General features: G+C 41.5%; 1 protein-coding gene across 3 annotated transcripts in view; it reads right to left on the reverse strand.

The window, feature by feature from the left end:
• Positions 1-1743: 1743 nt before the first annotated feature.
• The window catches only part of LOC306884635 (histone acetyltransferase KAT6B-like), a 29795-nt gene continuing 11799 nt past the window's right edge, over positions 1744-19739 (reverse strand). For 2 of the 3 annotated variants that reach the window (XM_079440689.1, XM_079440688.1), the window contains exons 3-17: positions 17838-17946; positions 15463-15578; positions 15175-15256; positions 13585-13717; positions 12191-13086; positions 11423-11544; positions 10824-10924; positions 10519-10660; positions 9981-10142; positions 9638-9731; positions 8537-8768; positions 8189-8345; positions 6673-6912; positions 5706-5982; positions 1744-5610 (exon numbers count right to left, since the gene is read on the reverse strand). In XM_079440689.1, the coding sequence (XP_079296815.1) occupies positions 2993-5610; positions 5706-5982; positions 6673-6912; positions 8189-8345; positions 8537-8768; positions 9638-9731; positions 9981-10142; positions 10519-10660; positions 10824-10924; positions 11423-11544; positions 12191-13086; positions 13585-13717; positions 15175-15256; positions 15463-15578; positions 17838-17946 (5481 nt within the window). In that variant the 3' untranslated portion in view covers positions 1744-2992. The remainder of the gene's footprint in view (positions 5611-5705; positions 5983-6672; positions 6913-8188; positions 8346-8536; positions 8769-9637; positions 9732-9980; positions 10143-10518; positions 10661-10823; positions 10925-11422; positions 11545-12190; positions 13087-13584; positions 13718-15174; positions 15257-15462; positions 15579-17837; positions 17947-19739) is intronic. The other variant, XM_079440690.1, reaches the window with a different exon arrangement.

Genomic DNA, 19739 nt, shown 5'->3' on the forward strand with positions numbered 1-19739 from the left:
TGAGACAAATGTAATCTTTTTTCATGTTTACACATGCAATCACTGATGTGCTAAGTGGTGTATTTTGGAAAGCCAATCTTGTGTTTGAAGAGAGGGAGCAATTGTTCAGACTGCAGGGAATACAGGACTTATTCTGATATTTCCACAGGCCCTAACTATAGTAAGCAAAGTTTCAGCACACTAGCTTAGAAAACGTATTTGCAACCATCTACTGAAAATTGACATCTGTTTTGACAGAGCATTTCAACTGTCATATCAGTGTAATCATGCATACTTGCAAGTTTTAAGACACTGACACCAGAAGCCTTGTGAAAATAATTAGTCAAGTGTTTGCTTTCAGGCTGAACTAATAGAGCCTGCAGATCAGAAAACAGCTTTGACAGCTTTTACAGGTCCCTTATTAGCTGCATTAAAACCATAGCATGCTAACATACAATTACAAAAATGTAACAATGTTTTTTTTTAGTTCCACTCCAAGGCATAGTAATACTCACATGTTCAGCAATGGGAATTAAAAGGAAGATGCATTCAAAGAACACACACACTAGTGCAGATTAATTTAGAAAGTGACTGTACTTAAGTATTTCAACAGCAGGAATTACCAGGAGGAAAAAAAACATATCCATCCATCTGGTCCATGTCTAAATGAGTAAAATGATAGTAAAGCTAATAGCAACACAACTATGTCAAATAGATTAACATGTAAAAGGGATAAAAGTGAAGTTAAAGTGTTTGGTTCGATGGAAGACAACTCTAGATTGCCACCAACTTCAGAAACAAGGAACGAAACGTTCTCAACGCGGCAGAGGGGAAATCGAATAATGTTACTAATGCTACCTAGGCTTGAACATTGATTACTATGGAGTGGAGGCAAACGACTTGGCTACTTTAAACCTCTCGGAGTTTCTCTACCCTGGAGCTCAATTTATTGACCATGCACTCAGCAAAGCAGAAAGTAAGTAAAGAGAGAGACAGGGCATGTTAAATCTCTTTAGATAAGAGGGATGTAACAGGCACTCAAGGACTCAATCAAGTGAGCCCAGTAGAATTCAAATGAGAGGCCCAAAAAAGCAGAACTGATGGAGGCAAGTGTTCCTGATGCAGCTTCTCCCAGGAGAGAACAGTGCTCTCTTGTTGGATTATTAGCGCTGGCCTGTGAAGTCAGCACTAATATCAGTGACTGAGATACATTCTTATGCATGTAAACCCAATGGAAAATGGAAGGTGAACTGGAATTCAATTGGATTATCCTCAAAATGGTTTGATCTCTGTACTTTAGTTTAGACGATTTGGCTTAAAGTCGATTAGTTCATCGTTTAAGGTTTACAGATAAAGCATAAGGAAATATGAAATTTCTTTGACACAGCCAGCTACTATCATATTTAGTGATTTGTAATGTTTGTACGGCAGGATTATATGGTCTAAAAAATAAAAGGTACTTCCTTTTGCTCTAGCACACTATATTTAATGTGTAGGTCTATATCATTTCTAGTCTAGGTATATATTGGCTCATTTTTATTGCTAAGGCAGCTATGCTGTTGCATTAGATACATGTTAGTGTTTTGCAGCTAAATTTATCCATCCTCTACAGTCAAAAGCATCCGTTTGTCCATTCAGTAGTCCCTGCACTCCACAAAATTGTTTCCAATGCATTTGAAAATCTGTTGGCTGTAATAGATCGGTTCAAGAAAGAAAGCACGAGTTTGGATAAGCATGAGATGAAAACAGAGTCCATACACACTTAAGTCTGTCAGTGGCTCATAATTTATTTTCTGCTAAAATGTACAGCATTTAAGTGACCGACTAAAAAGGTAACTCATAAATACAGGACTGTTGCTCTGTTAATTAGTACAGTCCGGATATCCCTCTTACGTCAAACTGCCATTCTGTACAGGTACAAAGGCTACAAAATAAGCTATACAAACAGACACCGATACAATTTACCTTTTTACATGCCATCTGTTTTGTCTATCAACAAGGCTATGCTCTACATTTCAGTAAAATATAAATCAGATGTTTTATAAAGATAAAAAAAAAAAAAAAAAAAAAAAAAAATCTACAGATGGAATGAAAATGTAAGTTTAAAGGCATTTCATAAAAGACTAACTTTGGAGTAAATTGACACTCGTAATAATTTTGCAACTCTGCCCCATTTGAAATGGTTTCGTTTCCCCTTCCCCTTTGATTTAGATTTCTACATGTACAAATACTGACATTGACTGTTCTTTGCTATTGTGACAGAAATTGCTTTAAATTGTATAAAAACAGAAAGCTGCCTCAGGTAAAGAAACTTGTTATAAAGTAACAAATTATACACAATTAGCAATAGAACCTTCCAAGCCGAACGTGACAATGTTTTCAAATCTTTACAGTATTAGAATCAACAAAAATAGAGTTTAATTTTTCCTTCCATATGAGGGAAACCTAACCAAGGCCATACATTTAATATAAAATTGCTTGCTATTAAGCACAACACTGTACAGTACTACTTTGATGCACTGTCACTAACAAAGATGTTATAGCATGCTAAGTATAACCTTACATTTAAAAAAATATAAAAGTAGATTTACAATAATTTAAATAATATGAAGGCATGAGTACAGACTTACATATATAACCTTGCGATTGCTAAAGGTACATTGAAAAGGCTCTTTTGTCCAAAAAACATACAATGCAGGCACATTTAAAGGTTCCATAATGCAGGTTCCAACTTAAAGAAAATGTAACCTCCATTCAACTGCAATGCAGTTCGGGGGAGATTTATGCTTACACAATGTTACATTTTAAATCTTATGCTGTAAGGCTTCCCAAACAGGGGAGAAAAGCTAAAATTTAGCCAATAAACAAAACTTTTTTTGCATTCTTACCAAGTGCTGGTTCTTTCAGAAAGATCCATAAAAGCGAACATTAACCATGAAAATAACTAAACTAAATACCTCAAGTCAACTAGCTGACTTTGCAACGTCACGACCCTTCACTTTCAGGTCGTTGATTATCGTCTCATGTAAGGCCCATTTAAGGGTTGTTTGGACATGCCAGTGTTCACATAACCATGATGACCTGCTGGGCTGTACATCATATTGCCATGGGGAGGGGCCTGCATGGGCTGCTGTGGGTAAGGCTGAGTACCCATCATGCCCATCTGCATAGAGTACTGTGGAGATTGATTCATATAGGCAGGATTGCCATGGTAGCCCCCGTTCATCATGGGCTGCGTCACTCTGTAAGAGTTCATCGCCATATTGACGTTCACGTTCATCGAGTTGACGTTGTAAGACGGAGCGGGCATGAGGTTCACCCCCATGTTCATCCGCGGCGGCATAGCCAGCGTCCTCCTGGGAGTCTGCATGGCCACAGTCTGAGGACCCCTACCGTACATCTGCTGCTGGTGGTGGGGCGGCAGAGGGGCCGATTTAGAGCGGATGGACACGGTGTGGTGGTGGTGATTCTTGGGGGCCATTTGTGTCTGTAGTCTCTGAGACTGGGCCAGGTTCATGTTAGGTGTAGCCATGTTGCGCTGCAGCATCATGGGCGGTGGAGTCATGTTGGGTGGTGGAGTCACCGTAGCCTGCGACTGAGGGCCTCCGCCAGATTGCGACAGGGACACCAGCGTGGGATTGTGAGGGCCGAGCTGCGCGGACAACGAGCCGTTGTTATTTGCATAGGATGAGATGGAGTGCGAGGCAGAATGGCTGAAGGGCAAGGAGTGGTCCATGAGGGTATTGGTGAGCTGTTGTAGCTTATGCAGGCTGAACGTAGCTGAGTGCTGACTGTAGTGTCCACCTCCATACTCTCCCTGGCCCATTCGGTCATACAGGCCCAGGTTGCCAGAGGGGTTGTTGGACTCTGGGATGTCGGGCAGCTGCATGGGAGTAGGGAAGCTGGCCGGCATGGAGCAGTGCGAAAGAGGTTGCTGGTACTGGTGTTGGTGTTGTGGGTGTTGGTGATGTTGATGGTGCGGATGGTGCTGGTGATGGCTGTGGTGGTGACTGTGGCTATGCCCGTGGCTGTGTCCGTGCGGATGGCTGGGCTGCCTCTCCGGCACACAGCCTTGCGGAGACTTTACACTGCATCCCTGAGGGGAGCTCATGCTGGTTTGCTGGAGCATGCTGCAAGTGCCAGTATTGTTCACCACAGGACCGGCCATCTGCTGGGACACAGCACAGCTGCTCTGACTGTGGCTGCCACCGGAGGAGAGGTTGCCATAGGAACAGCTGCTCTGGGAGGAGGCGCCCGCTCCTGCTCCCGTGCCACAAATGCTGTTACCCAGCGTGGAGTCGTAACTGCTGGGATTCTCGTAATTCTCTGTGGTGCTCTCGATGCTACCTAGGTCACTGAAGCCACTGTCCACCACCTGCTGAGAGTGGTCCGACACCGAGGGCACATCCATTATTGGACTAGTCTCCATGTTATGAAGTGAGTGCACAGAGACGGTGCCCTGATCGGGGCTGATCTGCGTGTAGCCACTTTCTAAAATGGACACCGCTGGACTGTTGACTGATCGTACAGATTGGCTCGGGTGAGAATGGACAGAAGACAGAGGACTGCTGTGATCGGACTGCTGGCAGTCGTCCACGGGAGTCATCTGAGGGCTCTGCTCAACGTGAACATACCTCTGTAGGCTGTGGCAGGCCTCCTGAGTCTCCGCGCAATCCTGAAAGTGCCTCTCCTGCTCAGACTCTTGAGTCAGAGACTGCACTGCTTGGGCCGTCTCCATGTCAAGCTCAGGGCAAATGTTATGGTCCTCTTTTATTGCCGGGGTCAACGGGCCCATGTGCTTTTCTTCAGGCCTCTGACTGTTATCCTCTTCCTCTGTTTCGGAGTCTGGACGGTGATCCGACTCCACAGGGTCACCCTGTTGCATGGCCAAGCTCACGAGAGTGCTTTCAGACGCAAGCTCCTCTGAGCAATGAGGCGGTGGGTCTACAGGGCTTGGCTGCACTTTAGGATCTTTACTGGTATTACTAGGAGTTGGAACTGGCTCTGGGTCTTCCGTAAGGTCTCTTTCTGGAACTGGCACTGGGTCATCTATTCTCTGCTCGTGGCTGTCATCTTCATCATCCGCATCATGATCGTCCACATGAGATGGTTCCGGCTCTTCTTCCTCATCCTCTTCTTCATCTCGTTCACCTGAGCCCTTACCAACCCTGCCTTCTGCTTCACCCTCTGGCTTCAGGTCTTTGACTTCCTCTGTATTTTGAGTTGACTCTTCAGCATCATCTATTGGACCTGATTTTGTCTCACTGGTCTCATCAACGCAGGGTGAATTTTCCACTGAGTCAGATTTGTCTGTTGGCTCATTCTCGTTTACTTTGTGAGACTCAGGTGGCTCGGGACTGTGGGGCTCAGAATCGCAGGGGACCAGCTCTGGATCCTCTGGTCTGGGCTCTCTAATGGACTCACATGGTCCTGAGAAGGAGGCAGGGCTGGCATCCTGCTCCTCTTCTTGCTCCTGCTCCACTGTGACCATTGGCGTCTCAGGAGGCGTGTAGAGGTTGAGCTTAAAGCCCATTTTGCGCTCCTTTAGTCTCCATTTGGGAGGGCCTCGTTTGACACCTTTGGGCCAGCCTTTCTTCCGTTTTAGAGGTCGAGGATTGTCCTTTTTCACTGCTTCAGAAACACCAAAAAAAGAGGTTCCATGTTAATTTATCTTTCAAACATGCAACAAAACATTATGTTGTAAATATTAACATGTATGGCTTTACCTTCCACATTCCCATCTTCTTTAGACTGATTTAAGTGATTGTCATCTTCATATCTCCTTGGTCTACCAGGCCGACGCATGGCTAATCTCTGGCTCTTCTCCTCTTCCTCATCCTCACTGCCACCCCTCCTGCTGGGCTGTGGCAGAAGGCTTTCAACATCAGAGTTTTCGAATGGCTCATCTAGCACCTCTGTTCGCTCCGATATGGTCTCAGTCGTGACACTGCTGTTGATTCGTGTTCTCCTTCGCCCTCTCTTCCGTCGCAGAGTTGGAGCCCGCTAAGAGAAAAAAAACAAAAAACACCACACATTTAAGCGGGCTATTCACTTAACAGAGAGGTGCATATTGTATGCTTGAGAACAACTTGTGCTTGAGAATGGAATAAATACAGGGAGATGTCAAAGACGGTTAGACTTAACAACTGTCATGGCAAGAGTTGGCCACTTTTTTGTCGAACTGTCCCTGGTGCCATTTAATCCAAAAAGCAGAGGTTTGGAGGAGACCGATACGGTCAAGGGTGATGCTAAACATAGGGAAATGTGGCTGCGTTGTGAATGGGTTGCTTCATGATCTAAATGCAAAAGCCCATCATTTAGACCACAGTGCCTACACCACAGGCCATTCATTTGGAAAGCTTAGCCTGCCCAAAACCCCAAATGAGAGTGTTCAGAATCAAGCTGACCGCAAGTTCCTCACAACATACTCTCCCCCAGGCATTCTGGGATAGCAGTACCCCAATGCAAATAATCTGCAGCATTACTTGGTGATACAGAACACAAATCACAAAAGCAATATTACTTAATTATGGACTTAAGAACTGATGGAAATTTCTGACTAATGGATAGTTTTGGATCTTTTTCCATCCAACTAAATACGCCTCCCAAATGATGAGGGACATTCAATGTGAACAATGATATACAGAACTAAAAAAAAAAAAATTGCACACTACCATTTATTCTGATGTTTACCTTTCGCTTGAGCCCTTGTCCAGACTGGGATTTGATTGCACAGTCTTCACCATAATCATCATTGCTGCTGCTTTCTTCACTCACTTCGAACTCTTTCCCAGCACTGTTGGAAAACAGTGGATCTGAGTATCTTCTGCTGAAGTTCTTGCACTTGGTTAGTTTAGGTCTTGTGCTAGTGTAGCCCACCCTCATTGCCAAATTCCTGGTCGATGTACTACAGCCCGCACGACGGTCTCCTGCCTGTTGTGCCACAAAAACACAAACATGAGCTCGTCTGAGCCGCTCTGTACAGGCTGAAGCCAAGCAGACAAATAACATCTCAGTTATTCATTTTGCTTCTGCAGCACCCCTGCAGTGCAGAGATTGTCTCTTGATTAGCCGTTGATCTCTGCAACATTTATTTTTAAGCGGCTGTGGAAGATTACATATCATGGGATATTCAGAGGCATTAATAATACAGGGCTTTGATTTAGGTCACTCAGGAAGCTGGGTTACTGTTGAAAGTGCTTTCAGCTATCTCTGTGAACTCACCCTGAACTCCTGAAACGCAAACGATGGGATAAATTTAGCTCACTTTTCATGCAAGCATCATCTTGTAGCTAATAATGCAGAGCCAAGGATGGAATGAGTGACCTGCGCTCATCGTGATCGCCATGACCTGCCTATTGAATAGGTCTGAATTAAAAACATAAGCTCTGATTTTAGACTCAGCCACCAGAACAGCTTTTGATCATCTTACCAATTATGGTCCAGTTCAGCATTATGCAAAAACAGTCAAGCTGTGTCAGAGGCCAAAAGGAAACAATAACGGAACATTTGACAAAATCTGCTGTTTCCACTGTATTATCTGTGGCAAACGATAACAATGCATGCAGAACATAGTAATTTGATGCGAGACAGATGTAATTATAAAGTGGACTTCAAGTCACCCTGTGGAACATACTGATCAAGCCTCTGTATATGTCTGGAAAACCGCCTAGATGTTTCTTGTCTATTTATATAAAGGTTGTTGCAGAGGGGTTCACACTATGAATTCAGCAACATTCCTAAGGTACAATGCATACTTCTGGGGGCTTTTTTGACATTTGAAACAATATAGGTATACCTGTGGTTGTCTGTGATTACCACAACAACGTGATCACTGATAGTGAGTAGAAAGTCTTACAAGACATGAATTTGTAAAAGAAAAGATCTATGGCAGCTCAGATTTCTTATATTTTGAATGACAGAAGCCTGATTTTATGCCAAATCAAATCTGAAAGCTCGGACTATAAATCATTATTAAAAGCTTAACATAATGACTGTAGTGTAAAGCAAAAAAGTGGCTTTAAACAGATTTAACTTATGTATTTGCAATGGCTCAATTCATTCCTGATGGGAAACTTAAAGAAATCCTTGATAGTTTAGTTTTAAGTATTAGAGCTCTCTGTACTTGGACAGACCAATAAAAACTGTGTTCACTAAAATCAGGTGTGTTCACTCCCTGATCAAATCATGAATAGACCTTTAAGCCTACCTGTGCTATAGCACTCTTCAGCTCCCCCGGAGGGCTTCTGCAGACTGAAACTGGAGTCCAACTCAGGCAGTCAGGATCAACCTCATGAAGCCGTGGCTTCATTCTCAGTCTATCCATGTGCTCTTCAATGAGCTGATGCCTTCGAATTATTACAAACCTAGACAAACATGTTAGAAAATATTAAAAACAAAAATTGTAATGTGGTATTGATGCACATGCAAATATAGCCATAATGTGTCCACCCCCCACCCCCTCTGGAATATAGAAATGTCTTTAGAGATGATGCAGTGTACTGAAAGCACGTGAGTGAATTGTCAGATTGACAGATACCACCACAGTCAAACCCACCTGCCATCCTGGAAATCAATCATGTTGAACTGCTGAAGTGTGGTAGCTATGTCATGTGGACACATGCCCGTGGCTCGGCTCATTCCCCTGATGCTGACACTCTTATCTGGGTGGTTGTGCAGGTACTCAAGTATGACACTTTTCCAATAAGCCAAGTAGGACAGACGACCCAGATCAGATAGAGGCTTCTCTGGGGAGCCAGCCTGGCCCTCTAGCCTGGAAAGTAAGTAACCTGGAAAGACAGGAAAAGAAAGAGAGCAGATGAGGAAAGATTGTTTATGAGTATTGTTGTCAGATCGGGTTTGAGTGTCACTATGACAAAACATGAAAACTCAAAATCACAAATTATGAAGACATGGAGTAATGTTTATGTGCAGATTTTTAAGGTCTTGAGGCACATTTCACTAGCTTGAATTGAATGATATTTTACATATAAACAAAAGCAAGTTTCTCAGAGCTAAACAGTTGTATACGAGGAATTTAATGATTATGGTTTTGATTCTAATGGCTAAGGACTTGTCTCAGTTCTTGTGATGTCAGTGTTACATTAAAAAAAGCAATATTACAGTAAAATATTTTAAGACAATTACAAACAAGTCCAGTGTAGATAACCACTAACTGTACATGCGTGCGTGTACACACACACACACACACACACGTGTATACAAGTCATTTATGTAATTTCAATTTTAATCTGACTCATAAGAGTTATTAATTAACAAAGAAAATTTTTGGTCTGTTTTTTGATTGGTTAAAGTTTGAGCTGATCTTGCACTAAGCAAAGTCAGCTTTAGATCCAAGTATTTTAGTCTTTTGCATTAACACAAAGTATGCAAATGCTCTTCTGATTCTACACAGCGAGGAAATCAAAACATTCACAAGCAAACCAATTATACCATACACTACATTCAACTGCATATAAAGGACATGCAAACCCAGTACTCAGTACAATGAAACAGGCAGTCTTTCCATCATGACTGTCTAGTCTGAAACAGATCCTCTTTTTGCTTTCATGCAAAGCACAGAAGCATCTGTTCATGATACAAACAATCTTATGCTCACTTCTCATAAGCCTTCCAAACTAGTTAATAAATAACTTACTGAAATCAATGAGGAACCTCCCAAATCCTTGCCTTTGGTACTGAGGCATGATCATTATGCAGGAGACATTGTACTTCTGCTGGCAAAGCTTTTCCTGTGGGAGAGAAAGAGAGAAAGATAGTGTGTCAGCGCACTGCCAATGCATGCAATTCACTGCACCTGCCGTTGTCCTGAACTGAACCAAACAACCACACAAAACCCCTTCAAACATATTGCAGAAAAGGCTCAGATCCAAAAACGAGCACCGTACAAGAAATACTATCTTTAGCAACCCACTAGATAACCCCGCTGTTACTCTTACTCAGCTGTCGTAGGATTAGATACATTTAAGGGGTTGCAATACCTTTGAGAAGTATCCAACAAGATGACAACCTCTCATATCATTCTGTGTTAGAACGTAGAAGAGAAAAGGCTCCACATCGTAATACAAAGTCTTGTGATCCAGAAAAAGTTTTGCAAGCAAACAAAGGTTTTGACAGAAAATTTTGCTGATATTTCCATCAACCTGAGGAAAGATGACAAAATGGAAAACAATTAGAGTCAGGTAGGCCATATAAGGGCAGTTCTTGCTAGTGGAGCACCTGTGAAGTCCACAACTCATAAAACAGAATGCAATGAAAGGTCTTTAACACTTTTGGAGGCCTGCTAAAATTTATGCATTTCCTGTTCACTAGACAAACAAGATCATTGAAGAACTGGCTTAATCTGACATAATTCATGCAAGTCCAGTTCTCATCCATGATGCAGAGATGTGTCTTTCGACAATCTTGGCACTTCATAGCCTTTAATCTCTGGACATAACCCCCTCTTGTTTTAATTGCAAATGCATATGAAGTTCTGCATGTGCCCCCTCTGTGCAAGATTTAAGAGCAAGCACTGACCTCAAACACAGAGAGGTTATCCTTCCTGTAGATCTCATTAGCTGGCGGGTGAAACCACCCACATTTCTTTGAATGCCTCTGCAGAATGTCTTGGCTTTTCATGTACTTTAAGCAGAACTCGCAGAGATAAAGCTTCGGTAATCTGAGGAGGTGAGCGGCAATTAATTATAACGAAGAATGTGCCATAAGTAACAAGAGCATGGAGAAACTCTAAAGTCACATACTAGTTTACATTTGCTTAAGGCTGTATCTGGCAAACATTTTTAGTGCTGTAAAAAATGTTTCTGAATTAATTTCAGACTTACCTTGAGTATTCTGGAGGGTATGGTGAGGAATACCAAGTTTGTATTTCATATTTCCCAAATTCAATCAAAGGAGGGGATTGTCCTTGATCGCCACCAGCTTTCTGTTTTTGTAATAAATCACAAGTTAGAAACCGATTTAAAACACTTAAAATAATTAGATTTTTACATTACAGCCACAATGCTAAGGTGTTTGCCAAGGGTTGTGTCCAGATGCTCTAATAAAGCTCACTTAAACCAGGCTAAGATGGTCTGCTGGTCTAAGGTGATTTATGCTGGTCTCTCAGTAAGGAAAATGCCCAAAACCAGTCAAAAGACCAGACTGGGAGACCAGTTAATAAGGCAGCACAATTTTAGAAAGGGAATAACAATAATAAAAATAGTAAACAAAATTAAATACTACTATTGCAAATTTCCACTAAATATACATACATACATACACATGTACATATACACATGTATATATATAAAAAAAATAAAAATAAGTACAACTGTAAAATTACAGCAGCAATATTTAGGTCTTAATTTCTTCGACTGTCAAGCTTTTTATTTAGCTCTTAAACATTCTCTTCTGTTGACAGTGGGTGGTTTACTCTCCACACCTTTGCTGTGATCTCCTTGATGCGTCTAAACAATTTTAGATCCTCTTCAGCCACGTGGTCATTGAGTAAAGTCATCCTTCCTTCCTGTGGTTCTCTTCTTGAGCATCTCTCGGCATTAAAGGCTGTGAGAGGTCAGAAAAAAGGTATTTGCACAATATAGCACAAAAGAACTGAAAAGGTGCTGACACAAAACCCAAAGCTAATATAAACAAGCACTAACTAACTTAGACTCGATAACATGGCATTCAAAATCACAACTGCTAGCATGCAAATCAGTACAGTCATGGAAAGAAAGGCTGATAGGAAAGGCTCATATCAACATTGCTGGCCAACACACTAACCTCAAACCTCTAACCACACATCACAGTTTGTTTCTAGGCAACAGTGACCTCTAAACAAATACTCCATTTGTGCAGAGGTTGAGAGGGAACCAAACCAGGAGCAAGGGTCATTTGAAATGCAAACACTTTACATTAAAGTGCTTGTTACTAAAGGCAAAAAGCATTAATAACTTGGGTTTGAGAGGCAGGTGTGAGCAGCATGAGGACGTGAGCAGAGAGCAGAAATCTAAGGCTTTAGTGGCTTCAGAATTAATATAATAAAAAAAGATTGAAGAAAAAGGTTAAAAACAAAAATGCAGAGATGCAGTATTAGTTGAAAAACAAAAAAATCCATGTTACTTTGCTTCTAAAAATTAGGAAAATGAGTAAAACGGTTGAAGATGAAAAAGCCAGTTGGCCGTTTGGAGGTTCAGGCCCCTGTGCTTACCATGGTTTGGGTCTGGTTTTACTCTTCCGTCTGCCAATCTGCCCTTCCCTGGTGTGGTGTTCTCCCTCTGCGGGGAGGCCTTAAACCTAAACCTGCCTAGCAGCTTGTGCTTTCTCAAGAAGGGTGTTCGTTTGAAATGGAGCGGCGACTTAAACGGCCGGCCGCGCTTGGGTGCCCATCCTGAGGCTGAACCGGACAGGGATGCTAATTTACTACCAAAACCCTTGACAGACTTCTTTCCTTGAAGCTGCAGCGTTTTGGGTGAGGTGGAAACTTCCTGTCTGCGGCGCACTCGCTTGGGCGGTGCGTAGCTGGGGAGTCCCTTTTGGCGGGACTGTCCCTGAGTGGTAAAGATGTGAGACAGTCCATCAAAGAGTCCCTTCAGCTGGTTGTTGCCAGGGAGGCTACTGAGGGACGGGCCGCTAGACTGGGAGGAGGAGCTGTGGGGGGAGTGGGCAGAGGAGGGCGAGGACGACTGGGCGGGGTTCAGCGAGATGGGGCTGTGTCCTTGTGAAGGGGACGGGGTAAGGAGAACGCTAGACGGGGCGTTTAACCTCACACCTGGCATCATCACACTGCCATGGCATTTCCGATAGCCCCGTTTCCTCGGCCTGTGCTGTTTTGAGGAGCCCGATGCCTCACTGCGCAACCGGCGACCCAAGGGCGATGGCGTGAAAAATTTGGAAAGCCCATCAATGAGACCTTTGGTTTTCTTGTTGATTGGGGGCAACGTAGTTAGGGTGGGTGTGGATGTGAGGGGGTCAGTGAGACTCCTGCCGTCTGTGGTGGGTATAAAGGTGCTTGATGAGGGTGGGGTACAGAAAGTGCTTATGGAACCCCTACCATGCCGTGCTTTTTCAGACAGCTCAACGGATCCCGGACCACCACTGTCAGACCTGTGAAAGCAGATGGTTGCATTTAGAACACAAGCCACAAATGAACAAGAATCAGTGTGCACATCTCGACTGTGACTAAGCCTGAGCCCTGATTTCACAGTTTCAACAACACATTCCACCGTGTCTATCAGTGCTCATCAAGCCTTTAGGAAAGATGTAATCCCTCGGGTCTTGTACAGTTAAAAGCTTGCTGACCCAGACTCACCCAGTCTGACTGACAGCGTTCCGACTGAGCTTTACTGCACAGCCATATGTTAAAAATAGACTTGCAAAGAATGCCCCAGGCTAAAAGTACATTGTAGCAGCCATGCTAATTTTAAACCTTTTGGAAGAGAGGGTATGAAACCTACATATACTCTCAAGGCAAGGTTGTGAAGGACAAAAATCAGAGTAGGCCATCAAAAAAGAGCATTTACAGTTTAGGCAACATACTGATTGTGAGACCTGTAACCTTAAGCCTGAAGCATAACGAACAAGAGATGAAATTAGTTATCGTACACTGTTGGATGTGCTAGATTTTTTCTTGGCCTTCCTGGCTTTGCATATCGCCTTTTGATCTGGGCCGCTGTCTTGTGTAGCAACCGTTTTCCCTCCTGCTCCTTTGGCCTGCATACTTGGCAGATCCACATTCCTGGGGGAGGTCCAGGGAAAAAAGAGAGAGAGCGAGAGAGAGAGAGAGAAAAAAGAGTGGGAGAGACAAAAAGAAAGAAGCATTTCAAGGATGGTTCATCATGTCTGCAGCTGTGACACTTTTCAGATACGTCTTTGTAGTGCTGAGCAGAGATGACCCGCTGTGCCTTTCCCTTCATTTCCACTGTCTTTAGAAGAAAAGAAACAGAGCAGAGGAAAAACAAGCTTTCTACAGGTAACATACCAACAAGGAAGCACTGAATAAATGGCTTTGAAGTTGTGTGGGGTGCTCTTTTCCTGACATGGCTTCAGCCTTCTCATCCTCTTTAGAGAGGAAAATAACAAATGAACGCAAATTGAATGATTAGACCTTTAGTTTATCAGATTTTGCGCAACTAATTAAAGCTAAATTTGCACTGATGTTCAGCATAGAACTGAAACTCATATCTTGTGCAGAAATACGTGGCACTGACTCACAAGATAGGCATCACATCCTACAACAGAGAGCAAATTCATAGTGGAGACCAAATGGAATTGCAAAAATGAATAAAGATACAGAAGCTGACAGAGGCTAAGCATTACACATTTTCTGTATTCTTGTGATCTTGACATCAAGACAATAAATGAAACTCAACAAATTTTATATTGAGAAAACAAGAAAAACAAAGCCTCAATTCTCAGACAGGTAGACTAATTATTTGAGGCCTGATATTAGAAAAAGTGTCTAAGTCATTATATTGTTTGGCTTTCTCCATATCAATAAAAACATCTATTGCTGAACAACAATCCGTGTGAATATACTTTGCAGTCACGTGAATAAAAGTTTGTCATTTTGTCTACAGCAGACTGTCGCAAAGTCCCACAGGCAGAAACGCAGAAAGACGTCTTTGGTCTCGCTTTTACGAGACGTCTAGCGTCTCTCACTATGAATAACCATGTTATTTTTGCTATCATTAATCACACTAATTTAATGTGCTAAATTGACACTGAACATATAAGTTTTAGTTAAAGCATTTGCATTTCACCCATAACAAAACCCAAATGAAATTTGATGGGATTTCTTATGGCAGAATGTCACCTCCCTCCAGCAGTTTCAGACATTCAGCACTGAAGGCTCTTCTAAAATTAAGTGAAATGAACCTGTTCTGCTCTATTGAAACACTTTATGATGCTTCTCCCTTTTTATCTTGGCACTTACATGCCCATTTCAGACAAACTGCCATTAACTGAAAAGGACAAGCACAGTCATTTACAAGCCAGAGGCGAAATCATTAACAACGAGAAAGAGGCTGGAAAGAGAGGGAGAGAAAGAGAGAGATACAGCCACTAAATAGTTCAGGACACAAGGTACATATCATCTTACTATTATGTAACCAGAAGCCTTTGTGTAATGGCACATTTAACAGCTTCACCTTGAGAATGGAAAAATACATAGAGGCAAACAAAAGCCTAATGTACCTTTTGGCATTCTGGAGAGCGGTGGGTCACAACACTCCATATGGAAACCCCTGTCACAGGAGTCGCAGAAGAGCATCTCGTCCTGGATCCACACACACACACACACACACACACACACACACACACACACACACACAGTGTCGGACACACAAAAAATAAGATGCAATCTACACAACAGTAAACAACATCCTGCAGTAAAAGTGTCAGAACACAAGCAGCACTCTGACACTATAAGAGATGTCAGCAGGAACTGGGCCAAGGCCATCAGTGCATTTGAAAAGAACTTACAGCATTCTTCCCCTGAATCTGACAGGAACTGCATGTTTTGCATTCGATGCATTGCCATCGCAGGGCCTTGACATTTGCAGTCAAATCAGCGGAGAACTTCAGGCATGATGGATGGCCTTTGAGGAGAAATGTGGAATAAAACAAAAAGGCTTTAGAGAGAGAGTCTCCAAACAAGCTCAATTAAAAGAGCGACATTACCTAATCCTTTAACTTTGGCAGGAAACACAAAAGCCCTTGCTGAAACATTACAGGATAAATGTTAACAGAGACTTAATCAAGCGGAGAGAGAACATCAAAACTAAACAAATGAAAGATTCCCCCGACCGTGGATCAGTTAAATATTTACTCGTGGCATCAACAGTGCGAAAAACCATGCGTGAAGACTTTCCAAAATCGGTGTCTAAAAGCACTGTATTATCAAACACTTCTGAGCAGCTAATTAAGGATAATTTGATCTTAACGAGGCAGAAATGGTACGCGCGTACACCGTAATGGCAGTCGATCCGTTATAGTCATGTAAAAGCATGCACTCCTGTTCCCTGAGGGCTGCGAATCAGCTGCGGTTTACAGTGGGAGCACATTTTCTATACTTTCATGAACACTTAATGAAAACCACCTCTGCGTTGTTAAGTCAAACTCAGCCATAAAAATGTCACCGGGGGAACAATTCCTTGTGGCATTTCAAAATCACTGTTCAAAACAAATTACGACATAAGAGCAGGTAATTTAACAGGAACATGGCAATTCTGTCTGGAGGAGGGAAAAAATAAATAAATTAGAGTAAAAGAAACAAGCAAGTGAACTTGAAGCGGGGGGAAAAAAACATTAGGACCAAAAACAACAACAAAAAAAGAAACAGACTGAATCTGGGCTGAAAATATAAACCGCACATTAAGCAGATTGAACAGAAAAGCCCCGTTCACACTACAAGCGACACGATCCCATTCATTTCAATGGAGAGCTGGCAATTTCCGGCGACACGAGCGACAACGACCGTTGGTGAACAGATGGGCCGTGTCCAGCGATGCGACAGTTCAGAATGCTTCAACTTTATGCAAATGAAGAGCGACTTTCAGGAGCGACAGCCAATAGGAAAGACGGTAGACGGTTCTTCAATGGAAGAAAGTAGGCTCTGTTTCTCATTCATTTTTGTTTGTATATATGGATTTAATTTAGATTTAGATTATATTTAGTCTTTTACCTCCAAAATGTTTGTACTTGGTGGCAAGAAACCTGATTCGTTGTCAAGGCAACCAGTAGTGGGAACGCCCACTAGCGACCTCAAAAGTCGCTGCTAGTATGAACGGGGCTAAATTCAGACATGAAAAATTATCCAGGTAAACATATTTAATGCAAACACTGGCTAATGAAGATGATGTCTTGTCAGAAAGAGTGTTTATAGTTGAGACACACACCACCACTCTGATGCGAGATGAGAAAAGTGCAGAGAAATGCAGATGGACAGCAAACACTGCTGCACATCAATCTTATACAAGACAGTGAAAGCATATTGCGGTCAAAATTCAAACTCCATTGCAAATTGAGTTCAGATTTGTTTTTCCTAATTGTGCATGCACAATGTGTGGCAATTCAAATACTTGAAAATAGAATGCATATTTTGAGTTTGCATTTTCCTTTTGGATCCTGGCTGATTAATAAAGATAAATTCCTGTTCTTAAAAAGACCTATCTGCCTCATGCACTCATACGGACTAACCAACACCTAATGTAATATACTCTAGGGTACATTATGTGCTTAAAAAAAAATATACGAATTAAATTCAATTAAAAAATGTAAATGAATTAAAGTTATTTTGAGGGAATTGTGATCCTTTTTACACACAGAAAATAGTCTATAAAAGTAGAAGATCTCTTTTGAACAGTTGTTTAAACAATATTTTAAAAAGTAGCCTGTGTGTTATTGAAAGAAAACACCAATTGAAGGAAGTTATTGCCAATGATACAGAATTGATACAGATACAGTTGTTACAAACAAGTTACAAAAGTTTTGATTTTCATTCGAATTGTCCAGAATGTACAGCTTCTCTTTTGGCCAACAATTTAGGTGCATCACTATCTCTGACAAACTTGTTTGACACTGCTGATGATTGAAATACTGTAGCTGTACTACTGAAAAATCATACTAAAAAAGAATTCCTAAAATTTTAACAACTGACAATTATGAGCAGCTATTCAAACAAAGATTGCTGGTTTGTTACAGCTAAATGGTTAGTTACAAAGTTTGAATCACACTTCAACCAATAACATTCCCTGTTATAAGATAACTTGCTTTTGCCCACTTGGCACAGACGCTCAGATGATGCACTGTCCATATATAGGCACCACTCAGGCTGAGAGTTCAAACACTGGTCTTACCGCTACTCCCACAGTCAGCACAGGACAGCAGCTCCTCTGGCCTCTTGTCTCGATTGGACTCCTTTGTGCCCAAACAGAAGCTGCATATGGGTATGGGATCAGCACGTGGCTAGAGAGAGAGAGAGAGAGAGAGAGAGAGAAAAAAAAAAAAAAAAAAAGAGCACACTTATAATTGATATAAATTTTAATTTAAAGAAATGTTGGCACTTTGTTGCTAGTTATTCAAATTCCTCATCAAAAATTTTTTTAAAAAAAAGTCTACATGTTTTACAAAACTAACACTAAAGATGTACTCCAAATAAACCCCCAACAGCTGAATGAGCGCAGTGGCTTAAATCATATTATGTACACACACCAAGATTTGAAACACAGTACGACTATTATTAAACACAAGGCACATGAGTGGCATAGACAATGAGTACAGATTGGAAGATAAAAGATTTGGCATGTGTTTTGATTAGCTCTGTTTGAATATCGGGTGTCAAACTAGACAGGTGGTTACAAACCCAGGGAGCCAGCTAGTCATTAAGCATGTGATTATAGAGGACAGATACGCTGTGCTAGATATAAAGCAGTTCCTGGCAGAGGAAGGGTACAAACACGAGTCAAATCAATCTCAAATCACTCCATTAAATGAAAATGCACATCATAGGGATGTTAGACGTACCGATACTTTAGCACCAAGTAACAATATGAAAATAAAGATACTAGTAAGAACGATACTAGCCTTTCTGCAGTATTGATAGTACAGACTCAAATGGGATTGAGCGCTGTCTGACTGATGATGGCTGCTGATCCAAACGATCAGCTCTGTGAATTTGGCATTGCAATGTAAATGCAACCTATTAGTGGTTATGTATAATAATATATTAAAATTAAAACCAAGCAATCAATCAAGCCTAAAAAAAGAAAAATTAAAACCTCACATCGGTCTTCACTTAGAAAGACTACTTAACTTAGACTATTCAAAAGTTTAAAGTCAGTAGGATTTAAAAAAAAAAGAAAAGAAAAACACCTTTAATCAGCAAGGATAAAACTCATCAAAAGTTACATGTAGAAACTTAGATTATTGTAAAGCAATTCTATTTTGAATAACTTATGTTCTTTTGAACCTCTTGGAAAAAAAGATCATAGTTTCCACAAAAATATTAAGCAGCACAACTTTTTTTTTAAACATTGATAAGAAATATTTATTGAGCACCAAATCAGTATATTATGACTTTTGAAGGACCATGTGACACTGAAGACTAGAGTAATGACTGCTGAACATTCAGCTCTGCCATCACAGAAATAAATTACACTTTCAAATATACTTAAATAGAAAAGATATTTCAAATTGCAATAGTATTTCATAACATTACCATTTTTACTGTATTTTTGATCAAATAAATAGAGCCTTGGTAAGCATAATATAATCAATAGGCATATATATGTTGTTATTGTGACATACTAGCACTGAACAGTGTGGAGTGTTCAGGTATCCAAGATCAGATGCAAATCTAGACACAGAATCCATGAGACGTGATACCACAAACAAAAGGAAATTAAATCCAAATGTCTGGAGACGTGCTGCATTTGACTACTGTAAAGATTACATTCTTGTGTAAAAGCCTTATAAAAGTCAGTAGCCAAAACAGACATCAAACATACATGCAATAAATCTGGTACTACTGATGAAGGATAAAGGATGCCCAGCAGGATGTGTGTGCACGTCACCCCACACACACACACCGCCGAGCGCTGTGATACACAACGCTGAGCCTGTGTAAATATTGGCAATGGGATGTTATACAACTGCGAGAGGTGTAGCCAGTGCCCTCTGAACGAGGGCAACGCAAGGTGCTGATGCCAAAAGAAGATTAGAGGGAACCGAACAGGCTCAGCGAATAACTCGAGATAAGA

Source organism: Barbus barbus (assembly GCF_936440315.1).
Source record: "Barbus barbus genome assembly, chromosome: 18".
Classification (NCBI taxonomy): Eukaryota; Metazoa; Chordata; class Actinopteri; order Cypriniformes; family Cyprinidae; genus Barbus; species Barbus barbus.